Below are 15,171 nucleotides of genomic sequence, written 5' to 3'. Positions count from 1 at the left end.
GATACAGGACACCTATAAGGAGGCTATCCCTGCTTTTTAAAGAAAGCTCACACCACACTGATTCTCTAGCTGATTGGTGCTCTGCTGATAACTTAACTTGTTGGGCCCCATAAAAGGTTCTAACCCACAGAGCTACACCTCTACTACACTGCTCTTCGTTCAAATTATGAAAGCAATCAAAACCTGGCAACTGAAATTCAACTGGTAATATTTTCCCCCCGTGATTTTTAGGGAGTGTTTCTGTAATACAAATAATGTCTATACACTCGTTTCCGATCACAGTTAACAGTTCATTTCTTTTGTTCAAAACGGAATCAGAGTTCGTGTAGAAACATTTCAAAACTTTTTGCACACTTCCATCTTGATGTACGAGTAAACTTTTTACATTATTTACAGAACTAGATTTATATACATGATTTCCACTATTTAATTGTCTTCCATTTCCCCCGACTGTCGGCGAGCGGTCGGAGCCCTCGTGAGATCTTGAATGTTGTTGACTTGATTTTCCGTGCTTCTGCGTCTGTTTCGCTCCTGCCATTTCTCGCGGCGGAAATCCGCCCTCTCTAAAGGGATGGAATCCTTCTTAACAAAAACAGACTTGAATTCAACAGTTGCTGCTAATTTTTTCGCTGCTTTCAGCACGCTCCAAACCTGGTCCGGATCCTTCACAGTCACCAATAGAGGTCTGCAGGCGTTAACAACAGCATTCTTGGAGCGCAACCTCTTGCACGATGCAATATCAACCGGTGTGCTTAGTGCTTTACTACAGCAGTCTGCCACATACTTATTGTCGGCCATCACTCGTTCGTTCGTCTCAGATGCCGTGCTTTCGGGAATGCCGAACCAAACAAGGTTGCACTTCCTACGTTCTCTATCTGCTAATTCGCGGGAGCTTTCGCTAGCAATTTCGGCTATGGTGGTCAATACTGGCAGGCCCCACGCTATGGAGTTTGGCAACCTGCACGCTTTGACCAGTAAATTGTAAAAAGAAGAAATAATAGTGGTTATTCATCAATACTAGTGACTAGTAAAAAGATTTTGTATAAGTGCGCCACATGACGCGTACAAATAGACTTCATTTTGTAAAGCTACGTGCCGCATGAGAGAGTTTAGAATCATGATCTAATGGTTGTATTAATTTCCTGTATAAACAGCAAATTCCTTGACTTGGGTGCAGGCTGCGTCAGAGAGATCTACTTTTTGAGTGTTAAAAATATTGAAATTTAAAGAGATGTCGGTCAGATTAAATGGTCCACAGACAATTCACCTCACTAATTTTTCCTTCAAATTTTTATATAGATATATTGGAAGAAGCCGCGGTAACGAAATCCTGAAGAGAACAACGGAATAAGAAAATCTAAATTATTTGGTCAAATTTAAAGTACTCTCCGATAGAGAACGCGCGCCTCTCTCGCGTACGCTGCATCCTCGTAACTGTCAGCGGCGGGAAAAAAATTTGAGGTTCACACTTCCAGCCTCTTACCTCCACTTCTTACATTTCGACAAACTAAAAAAGTAAGTCTCTCTGATGCACCCTGCAGTTCGACATAATTCATAATTTTGCCATGCACGTCATCATAACCAATGTACATCATAACCAACGTTTGACATGAGTCGACTGTCAATGACTAAAACCTGCTCAGCTGACATTTCTCTTTGTCTGCTTGTTGGTCCTGTTTGCCAGTCGAAGTATAAACGTTATTTATCGGCCTGTCATAAGCTTTGCTCGTGACCTCTGACAAAATATAATATTCAGCTACACGTGATGGAGTAGTCGTGAATAAAAAATTAGTCGTGAATTCTCAGAGTTAGTTATTTCGAAATGCATTAGAATGCAAACATGAAGATTTGTAAGAGTATAAGCAGTAGAGATTTTATAGAGACATATCATGTTTAACTCTTAAAAGGAAGATTATTTATGTTTACAGAAGACCCCCACCGAATGCTTTTCAGTCAGGAAGTTCGATGCGAAGGTGAGGTCCACCCACCAATTTTTACGGCAGTTTGTTAGGTAAAAATCTTGATATGTTTTGCGGTAAGGTCCATGGACGAAATAAAGTGAAGGCCCAGCGCAGTACATGATGACGAGCAGCAGAGTCGGCGTTATTCTGTAAAAAAAAAAAAACTTCCTAACTGAGCGCAGAAAAGCTGTAGCAGATAAAGGGGGATAATTTCAATCAGATTAGGATGGACAAGTCACGTATGATTAGCGTGGACAAGTCGAGGTATGTTTGGGTGGGCAGTCACGGCTGGTTAGAGAGAGCAAGTCGAAGCTGATTAGGGTGGAAAAGTCGCGGTATGTTTGGGTGGGCAAGTCACAGCTGATTATAGTGGGCAAGTCAAGGTATGTTTGGGTGGGCAAGTCGAGGCAGATTTTGGTGGGCAATTCGTGTTCAATAATCCCGGTTACTGGGTATGTAATAATGTAATCCCGCAGTAATGTCAGACGACATTACTGCGTATTATATTACGGCAACAGGCCATGGGCCTATTTCTTCATTGCCGACACTTCTATTCTTTTACACTTTATCACTTTATAATACGTTATGCATTCTGAAACACTTTATCACGTTGTGAGGCACGTTAGAACACGTTATGTGGCATGCTGGAACGCGTTATGAGGCACGATATAACGCGTCATATGTGGCAGCCCCGTTTGGGTGGGCAAAGCGCGGCCGATTAGGGTAGGTAATTCATGGCTGATAAGAGCGGGTAAGAAATCCGAGGCACTTTTTTACTAGAAATTCAAGGTTCTTCTGAGTTGTCAAGCACCATTATTTGATCCAAACAACGTTGAAAAGCATAAAGTTTTCAGAGGGACATGCCTGAATGCTGTGGTGCAAATCACCGTGGTTTATTTAGAACTAACTTGAGTGTCTCGATCTAGATTCCGAAGTCTTATGCCCTAGCTGCAGGGTGCGAATTTAGAGAGAGTTCAGAAAAGAGATTAGAAATAGTTATTTTTAACATTTGCAACATATTTAGGCATGACAATGATAGTCAAATTCGACAAGAATGTATCATAGAGGCGTAAATGGCTATTACCTATGGTATAAGGACAAAATAACTGTAGAAAAAATATGAATTGCTTGCCTAATGATGTTAAATTGCGCAAAAGCACCTTAGAAGGCGGTGGGCGACGTAACTGACGTATGTTCGTCCGAACACGAGTGCGGTGGATGCCGCGCCCTGCCGCCTGATGGCGCGGACTATAGTGCGCGCTGAGGAACTTCCTCCTGCATTGCTTATGGTAGTATCACGCCGCCCGTGCTCCAAGTGAGGCTTAGTTTCCTGTAGGGATTCACTTGGACGCAGGCAGAAGTTTGTCTTCATGATGGCCATGGTGGTGAGCAGGCCACTGAGAGTGAAAAAAGTGTCCACAGCAAAGGTTGCTCCCCACACCATTTGGAATGTCCAAGGCTCCGTCATCTGAAAGCGTTCACTATGCAAAAATGTCATCACCATACGGCATTGCTAGCAAATAACGGAGCAGACATATGTTAGGTGTCAATAGTGACGGTGGAACAGCCGAGGGACACAATATAACAATATTTTAAATTAACCCTTGAGCTAACGTACTGCATTAGCATGCAGTAGATATCCTCACCTCAGAGCAAGAAGCCGGAGACTACGCCGGAACGCTGTCAGTCAGACCAGTTCTACAATTCTTAACCCTCTACCCGCATGACATGAGTAACAGGAGCAGCATTGTCACAAGCCTACTTTCCAAATAGAATACGTTCTAGTAAGCGTAAAATGACTTGCACTGATGGTTGCCTCCACGTACGACAACTTTAAAATGTTTTCTGTTGCGTACAAATGTCCTCAGGTTGCTACAAATAGTAGGTTACGCATGATTGTATGTTCCCGGAGAGTGACATACGGCGGTAGAGGGTTAAAGCCAAAAGCGCTGTAAATCCACAGCCACCGCTTAAGCATGCTTGTTCCTAGTAGCCTAGAAGGCAGTCCTGCATCTGGCCTTACCAAATCATGCTACATCGACTCTCCTCCTTCCCGTAGCCAATTTCTGGTTCTACCTGATCACATGGTCCGTCTCTCCAACTTTCCGTCCTTAATGAGGATAGGCTAAGTTAGGTCTGGCCAATTTTGTTTTAGAGGGAGTTTGGGCCTGATGCTGAATTTCTTGATCAAGTGCGAGAATGCTCGAGTGGTGGTTGTGGATTTCCAGCGCTGTTAATTTAATCACTTAACTTCATAGGCCTATACATGCATTTTAGAATGCATGCCCAAGGAAGGAAATATGAATATAAGTGAAAAATCGGGCTGGGCCGGTCTCAGGAATGCACCTTGTGGTGGGCAGCTTACTGCGGGTATCATGAGTGGGTTGGGGGCCACGTAGGGTATGAAGATGTAGTGATGTCCGAAAATGACCCACGCTATAGACAGCACCCTGCACAGGAAACTGTAAATTACGGAGAAATAGAGAGATTGAGATTTAGCTCAACGCAGAGACACGATTTGGAGCAGATGCAGAGTAGATGTAGAGAGCGCATAGATTAGATAAAGAGTTAAGTATCTAAGAGCACAGCTCACCTGATGCCACACATCGCACTTTTCTCTCTACGCGTAGAAATGTTCGCGGTTTCCGCCAGCTTCTTCAGGTTCTCCTTCAGGGAGAACGCCTTCACGCAAGCGGGCAAGCGTTCTGCAAATTAAATCATATTCGATGTTATGTCGCGGTAACACGGCGACGTCCAGAAAATCATTTATTACATGTTTTAACTTGTCAGCCCACAGCACAGCACGCCCAATGCAGTGCTTTTATTTACTGGATTTTACTCATGTAGCGCCCTAGAAAAGAGCCGAAGTCTAATTGACGTAAAATACTTCATGCATGCGCTGATCCCCTCCGTTCATAAATGCGTTATCACTTTTTGCCTGCCCTGAGTTCCTACGTGGACAAATGCGTTATTATTGCATGGCTGCGCTGAGTTGAAGTGACATCATATGTGGATAATTATTTCTTTAAGTGTTGACCCTTCAGCTGCCCTTTTTGTCTCACTTGTGCTGAGGTGGGCGACGGTGGCAGCCACCACCGGCAGGATCATCATCAGCAGCACCGCACTGCAACGATACTGCATTAATACTGCCAGCCTGACGCCTAAATCTGCCAGCACAAACGCGAATTACTGCCAAAATAAGCTTATATTCTTATAGCAACAATACAAATTGCGAGTAACACCAGAAACTATAATCGCCTGCCAGAAACTAAAGGTGCTTGTACACGGGGACAGTACTGGCGGCAAGTAGATCAGAAAAGTGCCAAATGTCTGCCACTTGGTGTCTATTGGTGCTTGTACACGGGGATAGTGCAGACGGCTAGTAGTAATAGTCGGTCGCTTGGTTACTATCCGGCTATTAAGCCTTTACACAAGGAGAGTATACAGTGCCGCTATCTTCTCGTTCGCACCCGCCAGTGCGTCGTTAGAAGCCGTCGAGTGAGGTCTGCGAAGATGGATAGTGGGATTACCTTCAACAACCCGAGTCTGTACGTCGTTTTTATACTCTTTATTCTAGCCATTAAAAATGCAGCGTCGGGAACAACTAAACCCTGACTAATAAGGTCTTCTTTCCGTTTCAAAATACTCGTTTCTCTCTTCATTTGGTCGGAGTAACCATCATGGCAAACATTATACTTTAATTCATATTTTGGAATATTTCAAAGAATAATTGAATATCGTCTGGCATCCACTTTGTTGGGTTCTTCTTAGAAACATTATCGTTTAAACAAGCCATGATTCACTTGACCCAAGATACTTCACAAGAGTGGCATAAATGCTCTCATCATGGCTGCATCAGCGCTACTAGCCACTTCTTCAGCGCAGAAATCGACACATCGTTGTCCTTCTCGATCGCGTCTCGGGCACTTGCCGGCGCATGCCTCTGAAGCGGCTGAACCCCTATACACGAGGCTAGTAGCGTGGACAGTTCAAGCGGCGGATGAACTAGCGGCTAGTACCATCCCTGTGTACAGGTACCTTATCCCTCAAGTATGATTAGACACGAGGCAAGTTTAAGGTGCCGCCGTGCCGGTAACGACTAGATACCGGCGCGGCGGCACCGTAAACTTGTCTCATGTCTAAGCTTATTTGCGGGATAGACACCAAGAAGCAGACATTTGGCATCTTTCTGATCTAATAGCCGCCAGTACTGTCCCTGTGTACAAGCACCTTATCGCTTGTCTCTCACAATTGCACTAGCTTCAAAGTCAACCTGTTAAACTATCTAACTGCGTCTGCTCCCATAATTTCAAAAACAGTGACTGTCAGAAAATAATCTCATTAATCTGCACACCTGCCAGCAATGTGCCAAGTACTATCGTCGTCCTGATCATCGTACTGCTGGCAGCGGGCACTGGCATCCTGGTAGGTTGGCAGCTGCACGGCCAGGCTCTCCTGTGACGTTGGATCTCGTTATGCGGCACTTTGGAATACGTTATGTGGCACGCTGGAACACGTCATTAGGCACGTTAGAACACGTTATGTGGCATGCTGGAACGCGTTATAAGGTACGATTTAACGCGTCATATGTGGCACCCTGTCATGACCAATACAGCATTAACAATTATGCGAGTAGATCCAATCAGACTGATCTTGCGTCAAGAATGTATTGTCAGATGACCATACTTGCAGGCCTGAAACTAAACTCTAACAAGAATTGCTGGCAGGCCCGACCAATAGGCCTAAGTGCCGCCTAGGACTCGGGAGCACGTAAATCAGCCGCTAATGTTAACTTCGGTGGGGCTTGAAGCGCAGACTCTAAGCAGCTTGCAGGCTCGGTGTGAGTTGGCTTCGGCCAACCTTTGTCACAGTATCAGGACATCTTAAAGTTGGAAAGGATGTTCTGACCAGAAGCTGACTTCGAAACGGAGGCTCAGCAAACCTAGAATAAAGCTCAGATGAGTGTAGCGACTCCTGGGCAGAAGCCCAGGGGTTGCTTGAAGTTTGCAAGGGTAGTAGATGGAATCATGGAAGTTGAAGTGGTAGGAGAAACGGGAAGCTTCTACGCAACGTTCAGTGGCGGACGGCCATTCGACCGTAGGCTATTCGACCTCGTGTCTGGGGGGTGTAGAGCTCAAAATATTCAAAGCAGAAGGATGTCAAGGATCGGTTACGGATAGAAGGTTCCATTCACGGCTGATTGGTGGATGTCCGGAGAGATCCAAGGCGTTCGATTCAGGGCTTATTGGTGTACAAAATTTGTGGTGCACGGCTGCGCTCCCGGAGAAACTGTGAAGTGGCAGACTGTCTATGTAGGGCGTATTGACAAATGGACTGGCATAACAGGACCAAAAGACATGAGCTATTGCGTAAGCTGATTTCGTGTAGTACTAGTATAGTAGTGAAGTGGTCGGGCTGGGGATGAAGAGATGCAGGCCGCTAACCTGATACTCGCGCTCGGTGCAGGTCGATGGGATGCAGGTCGCGTACTGCAGCGGAAGGATCCCCTTCACCAGCGACGCCCTACGCGACGCAACAAGAAGTGCGAAGAGTAACTTTAGTTTTCTATTGCAAGTATTAAACTTGTAGGTGTAACCTAACTTTATTATTAGAACCATGAAACTATTATTCGTGAAAATTATAATCGTTTTAACGTGAAATTTCATCTTACTAATCAAGTAGAATTTTCCGGATTTAAATAAAAATTTTCATTGAATCTAGAGTTTTTTTCATAATGCAAAAAAATTCTCTTTGATAAAATATCCTAAAACTGAAACCTAAATTATATTCATTGGCTTTCAGTTGGAGTTACTTGGAAGGCAGCGCCGTGACGAGGCAGTACTGCCCTCTGAACGTCACGTTGACGGTTACGTCTGTGGAGACGTCGGTGGTTACTTCCTGACCGACGTCGGTGGTTGTCCTGACGCCGACGAAGACGTCCTGACCGACGTCGGTGGTGGTCTTGACGCCGATAAAGACGTCCTGACCGACGTCGGTGGTGGCGTCGACGACGACGTCTTGAGAGACGCCGATCGTGGCCAAGCACTGGTCAATGAAGCCCAGCCAGCGAGCATTGCCGCTGAAGATGCCATCCTCTCCCTTGCCCCACGAGTCCATTACTGCAGTAAATTGTGTCAATGAATTGCGAATGCAAAAAAAAAAGATTAGATCATTTCGCCCAAATAGCGACCCCTAATACCAACAGCATGAGAAGCGAGCGAACTAGGACTAGTACGTAAATCGCAGGGCTGAAATGTGTCAGGATGCCCCAGACAAGGCCAAAAGCGCATCGCTATTCGGACAAAGTCCCACTCATTTCTCTGAGTGTGAATCACAGTGAATGGCAACGCGTGAAATGCACACCAACGGCCACTTGGCTGTGTCCGTAAAACGCTGTCCCTCCTAACATAAAACGGTGTCCCTCATAGACAATTTGTTTGGAAACCAATATATTGGTTACTTCCACATCGCAACTAGATGCAAAAGCTCAACAATTTATTTGATTACATGAATGCAAATAATTTTCGTATTAAAATAAAACGAACGTTTTGCTGGCCAAACTTGACGGTCGTGTCCAGGACTCAACGCTCCTCCTGACCCTTGGAACGCCGAGTGTATCGTGATGACGTCACGCGCACACTCGCGCGACAGGTTCGTTGCAGGTTTGAACGGCCCGTGGTCAGGGTAGAGGCTCTTGGGGATAGGGAGGTAATACGCGTATATTTTGTTGAATGTTTCTCTGATGTTGCCTTGGTTCATTATGAACGATCTCGCGCTGAATGTTCCGTCTTGTCCCGGGGTGTGTTCGCTGCCGCAGAAACAATGTGTACAGTTAGGTTAGTCGTGCCAGGCATCACGGCCTCCAAAAACCATTTCTAACGTCTAACAAATTATAATTATAAACCATTGTTTAAATATTATAATGCTCATCCATTATACATTTTCAACCAAAATTTAGAAAAGCAGGGAAAACCGAAATTATTATCGGTTGTTTATTAATCATACCTTTCACGTGCGAGTTTAAATTCTCGCGTAGACGGCGAGTTGTCATTATTTCGATCGACGTTTAGGGCCACGACGACCTCAAACAACAGAGATAGGAAGAAGACTTGCATCTTTCTGTCTTCGGATTAAGTTTTTGATTGAAGTGTAATACTGCAAACTTATTGTGTTGCTTCAGTGAGCGATACAGACGAGTAGCGTCCATGCAGCCACATTCCCGACGAGCTCCTAATTAAGTATCTCAGGATTGTGAAGTCATCAATGTTCCTGAGAATATATAAATTTTCGATATTTTAAGAATATTAAAGTGTATCGACGATATGAATTTTAGAGATCATAGAAACAAGGATTATTTCACGAACATGAAATAGATGGACAAAAATTAAGCGACAATAAAACGCAATTTAGTTCTTGTATAATAACGTTGCATTTTCCCAGTAATGTCCTTCTCAGACCTTTCGACTCTGTCTAATTAATTTTAATTAACGATAAAATACATTAATGGAAAGGTTAAAAATCCTTCTCAATCAGCTTGCGACGTGTTTTACAAATCGTGCTTTACATTCACAGTGGATAATGTAAGGAATAGTATTGAGAATATTAATATGAGTAGATGAATGTGATACTCATCTAACGCAGCTCTACTCATATGTATTCGTACTAACGAAATCTCTTTCAAACCGTTCACATTTTATGGATGCGTAATGGATAAACAATATACACATTACAGTGAAAATAACAATCTTTAAGTACAATGATTACAGTGGGTAGGGAAGTACAGTCCACAGTATGACTATATGTACAGTTCACGTCTCTGCACCTCGGAGTCCTAACATTTAGTGATTACAGTAGTTAGTGAAGTACAGTCCTAGCATGAGTGATGTTGAGGTGCATTTAGCGTCTGTCCACCTCACAGCTCAGACAGTTAGTGTTTGTTTACACGAGGTTGTTTACAGTTAACCAAGGTCAAGTTAATAAGCACATCAGCTGAAGGCTCTTCACACGCGTGCGTTGTTGGATGACCATTTCGTTATCTTTCCTATCAAGATAATATTATTTTGTCCCATAAATAGGAGTGTGTGTTGATATTATTCTGATATACAAGTGCAAGATTACGAGCCAGGAAAATCACTGAAAAAATGAAGCGCTCATGTGAAAGTGGACTGGTGCACGGAATCTCCAACCAATCAGCATGAATAACATAATTATTATTAACTATAAGATCAGTAATCGATTTTTCAATGCTCTGAAAAAAGGAACATAAATATATTAGTGTGTGTTTGTGATGCATTAACAATACCTACAGCGTTAATCAGGTAATTTGTTTTTCTACTCAACTGTACGACAGTTATAAATGTAACTGGTGACACCAGCAACCTGGTACTGGTGACACCAGCAACCTGATACTGGTGACACCAGCAACCTGATACTGATGACACCAGCAACCTGGTACTGGTGACACCAGCAACCTGGTACTGGTGATGGCGTAGGGAGATGCAGACCATTTTCTATAAAATTATAGGGGTAAATTTTCTTCAATACATTCTTCTGAAATAATGAGCATGGTAAGATAGAGTTTCTGATAGCGTTAACGCAACGAGTCTTTTCATTGTAAATAATTTGCATTACATATAAATATATTACGAGTACCGACAGAGTCGAGCTGTGCAGGAGGTACTATAATTGAACATTTAAGTGTATCATCAATAATATAACAATTATTATTATAACTGCAACAGGTGGGACGTATGAAGTTCATGCAACACATGGAGGCGTAAAGAGTGGCTGATCAATACGGCAAAATCATGTTAGCCAAATTGAGCAAGTTATTTTACCAATTATACACCATTGCTATTATTTGGAAGAATTCTGTCTTCACACGAACTTGCCAGAGATGCTAAATTATTCTGAGCATCAATAGCTCTGCAATTTAGGGGGAATGATGATTGGACTTTAGCTTCATCAGTACTCAGTTAGCATACACGCGAAGGTAAGGCGAATATATTCACTCCGTGTTTATGCTATCCACGGTCAAAACTCGATGAAAAACTTGTATTGGACTTTGAAACTTCGTGAATTCTGCGATGCCTTTTTATTAAAAAAATTAAGTTTTGTCCATGACTATATATAGCTACAACAGCAGAACTTCAACCCATTATCCTTCGCAAAGGAAGGAAAATCTCAGAAGCAACACTTATTCTCGCAAGTAGAAAAATAATTCTTCTAAATAATAGGAAATATATATTTAAAAGAGTGCATGTCATTATAAAATGTTCCGAAAATTTATAAACGAATGTCTCTATTTAGCGTGAGGACCACATACCTTCAATTGCGTGTGATGAATATAGTGGGTCGGAAGAAGGTCACGAATACTTCCGATGAATACTATCAATACTACGTATATCTCCGACACCATGAATATCTCCTTCACAACGTTTACCCTCAAAATTTTAAATGCGAGGGCAGGTTGCTCTCGAAGTTTCTTTAATCTGAACGAAAATGCAAAAAATTTTCTGAAATCCGTGAAACAGCTACATTTTTGACAATAATTCTTATATGAAAGAAGAATCATACATGAACTAAGTCGGCACGATTTCAGATTTTCAATCATTCCGATGCCATAATAACTTAATAATAACTAATGAAACCAGCACAAAAAAGTTTATATTGAATCCTTGTCCCTTTCATCTGCAAACTTTCCCCTAGTTAATAGAAAATCGTTGTTTCATTACAAAACTATACCAGCTTATCGAATGTTCTTGATAAAGCTGGTCCCCGGAACGTTTTCGAGAAAACAAATTGAATTCATCGAAAATTTCACATTGCTTCCAATTCTGTCCGTGATTTAGGAAATAAAATCAACTTATCAAATCAACTATCGTTCCTTTAATCTTCAACAAACGGCTCACACTGGCCACATTCTCGATTGGTGCCAATCAATAGACTTGCTCCAATAAAAAAAATCCACCAAAACCTATTGCTGCATTTAGGCACCAAGCCATGGAGATGCCGCAAAAAAGCATTCTAACTTGAATGTTTTCTTCTAGCCCGCACATTGCCCATCAATCGCAGCAATTGTAGAGGGCGACTATAGCGTGGCTGAAATTGTATAAAATTACTGTCTTTAACAGAGCTTTACATAATTCAAACATTATTGGCAAAATATAAAATTATTTCACTATTTCCCTTGACAAATACGCGGCTGGCAGCGAGGAAATGGCTGAGAAAATTTGTATTTTTTGGAAGCGACTAAAATAAATTATTGGTCAAGTCGTATTTTTCCGTTGTATACTTTGGACAGTCGTCGATTTGGAAGATAGATTGGCCCCCCTTCACTTCGCGCACAAGATCTCATCATCATTCCCAATGATTAGCAACGAATTTTTTATACGCTATGGCCGGAATTATATAGATGGCTTCTCTACGACGGCTTCACGTTTCAGTGCCACAGCACACATCGCTCTGTGAACACGTAGGATGATCACAAGAGGTTACTCATAATTTGATGAATGTAAGACCAAGTTTGCTGATCAGAAAATTATATTTATATAACAATTTTGGGGTACAACATGCATCATCTCATAAACATCGCTAAGATTCTTCTGGTGAGTGTAGTGTTGTGTAGCCGCGTGCCGCTGACTGCTGGTCGCAAGTGGGCGGTGGCAGGAGGCAATGCCAGCCCCAACGTGACGGAACTTCAGGCTGCCGCCGCCCTGGTGTGTCTGCTGCACGCGTCCCCCGACGTCAACGTGGCTTGCTACGGCCCCTCGGGGCGCTGCCTCAGCGCCAGCGTTTACCTGCCGCACGCCCTCGGTGGGGGCAGCGATCCCTCCTGCTGGTACTCCCAGCGTGAGTAAATTCACTGCGGTGATGAAAGTCTTATAAAAGATTGTTTGTCTTTAAACCATGAAGATAATGTATCATCCTAAAATAGAGCTACAGACGCATTGACTCTGAACAGTGAATTTTAAAATAGTTTTAACTATGAAATGAGCCATCCCTAAATGAGCCATATTGAGTTGAAATTTCGCAATTATTCCATTTGCAATGCATATAAAGGGTATATGCAGAAGCTTTATCTTGTATGTATCGATACACCCCCATGACAAACCTCGGATCAACCGCTCGTTTGTTCGTCAGCCTGACATTTTATCGCTACCTCTTCCATCATCGCTTGTCGCGCCATTATACTGACGAGAAACCCTCGTGTTTCTCACGTTACAAGAAGTTATTGATAAGTTGCCCAATGAACTACGCACAATTATGTTATTTTGTATAAATTTCATTCCTTTACTAGGGCAATAAACCTTTTAATTTAGAATTCTGGACGGCCAAAACGTGATTAAATAGGGACTTTTTTTTTAATTAGTGTCACGGCATCAGATCTCTGGATACAGGGATTTCCGCCGTGGGTCAATCCAAAAGTCGTTTGCGTGAAACTTTATTGAATCTTGGTGGCAACCTAAACAACGTAATCTGCAAAAAATGATGAAAAAAAGACTTACAATTTGTCCTATTATTCACAGATTCAAAGAACAGTAACTTGACAAATTCTATATCGAATCCGTAAAAATTTCTAATAATGAACAATGGCTGGACATGGTACTGCGCATAAAACATCACTGAATGCCTAGCTTTAAGTATTTGACAGGGAAACGCATACTTAATCGTTATCACTGAAATTTATAGCAAAATAAATGCGCTACAAATAATCTAATGCTCACAGGATTAATACTCACGAGGATGGCGGCTCTATCGTAAAGAAGTGAATGAACACTGAATAGTGGACAGACATGAAGCGGAGCACAGCCGACTTCCAAGTCAAAGTGTATAACGCTATGACGTGGAGCGTCTCTAAACTGCAATTACAAAAATTATCGCAGAACTATCGTTGCATGAAAAGTAAAAAAAAAAACAATGGGATAGTTTTATCCCTATCCAGCTGTAAATAATTGAATTTTAACGAAAAGGAAATTTCGCGGGCGCGACAATTAGGTTTGAGATTTTTCTATTTTTATTATTACTTTTATTTTATCGGCAATCGCTTTAATTTCGTCAGATTGGTCCGCAGTGGTTTAAAAAGGCGCATGACAAAGTTCTCGTATGGATGGGTTACGGCAATAATAGTACAAAGAGAAGGTTGTAATGAAACACTGATACATATCATATTAAATTGAAAAATGCAAGTTTCACATCCTACGTTAACAAAAATCTCTAGTACATGAAAAATTTACACAATCAAAAGTCCAAAACCTATCAGTTTTTATCATTAAAATCATCTAATTTTAACGGAAAAATGTTGATGCATTGCAGTCCCGTAGACCCGTATCACTGTTGTAAACGACCGTAACTTGCGCACACGTTTGCGGCCGTACCGCCGCTGTATTCTCGCGTCCGCTTTCGCAGTTGCTCTTTTTTCATGGCCGTATTTCTCGCGCACTACAGTGATGTCTTGCGGCCGGTCTAATCGTAGAAGTTATGATGACCGTACTTCGGAATAGTGGTGTTCGGCTTTATGGTCGATGATAATACTTCAAGCCCGTTGCCGTACTGCGGTCAAAGATGGGTGTGACCGTACCGCATCTTCTGATTAAATTGGTGACCGTATCGTATTGATGACCGTACCGATAATAATTCTTGGTGTAGAGCTCGAAAACTTGAATCATCAGATGACGGGCGTTATAATCGTTATACAACTCGTGGCCCTCTCGCATTGCCTCACGGCCGAGTAGCAGCCGTACCGTTGATGTCGACCGTACTTTGTAGATTTTAGTCGCGCTTACAGAAATCGTAGCTGCCTCGATGGGTCCAGGTATCTCGCGACCGTCAATGTTCGAAAACGGCAACACCGCCGGCCTCACGGCCGCGGCCGTTACAAAGTCCGCTGACTGCAGACCGTGCTTGCGTGACGGTCACCTCCGTAGAACCAACCTTTGGTGCCAATTTTAAGGTCCTTTTATTCGCAGCCGTCGCGCACAGTTAAGCCTATATACCCTCGAAGTGACGCCGCATTCCTCGACTGGAATTTTCCTCGCGCTGAGCTTGCCAACGCTCGATGTAAACTAATTCGTTCCCACGGTCTCGAAACAACCATGTCTTACACACTTGCTATATCGCTTCGACCCGCATTCTTAGCATTCTGAACACCTACGCATAATACATGTTCAATATTATCCATGTTCAATATTATCCATGTTCAATATTATCC

General features: G+C 42.7%; 1 protein-coding gene across 1 annotated transcript in view; it reads right to left on the bottom strand.

Annotated features, from left to right (window-relative positions):
• LOC108674165 (nose resistant to fluoxetine protein 6-like) overlaps positions 1-9,221 on the bottom strand; it is an 11,934-nt gene extending 2,713 nt beyond the window's left edge. The window contains exons 1-10 of the mRNA XM_018162074.2: positions 8,967-9,221; positions 8,507-8,769; positions 7,774-8,080; positions 7,406-7,484; positions 6,316-6,416; positions 5,024-5,085; positions 4,555-4,666; positions 4,327-4,411; positions 3,122-3,429; positions 1,940-2,108 (exon numbers count right to left, since the gene is read on the bottom strand). Coding sequence (XP_018017563.1) covers positions 1,940-2,108; positions 3,122-3,429; positions 4,327-4,411; positions 4,555-4,666; positions 5,024-5,085; positions 6,316-6,416; positions 7,406-7,484; positions 7,774-8,080; positions 8,507-8,769; positions 8,967-9,076 — 1,596 coding nt within the window. The 5' untranslated portion in view covers positions 9,077-9,221. The remainder of the gene's footprint in view (positions 1-1,939; positions 2,109-3,121; positions 3,430-4,326; positions 4,412-4,554; positions 4,667-5,023; positions 5,086-6,315; positions 6,417-7,405; positions 7,485-7,773; positions 8,081-8,506; positions 8,770-8,966) is intronic.
• Between the last annotated feature and the right edge of the window lie 5,950 nt (positions 9,222-15,171).

Source organism: Hyalella azteca, unplaced genomic scaffold (genome assembly GCF_000764305.2).
Source record: "Hyalella azteca isolate HAZT.00-mixed unplaced genomic scaffold, Hazt_2.0.2 contig3199, whole genome shotgun sequence".
Taxonomy (NCBI): Eukaryota; Metazoa; Arthropoda; class Malacostraca; order Amphipoda; family Hyalellidae; genus Hyalella; species Hyalella azteca.
This window is presented reverse-complemented; position numbering and strand designations above follow the sequence as displayed.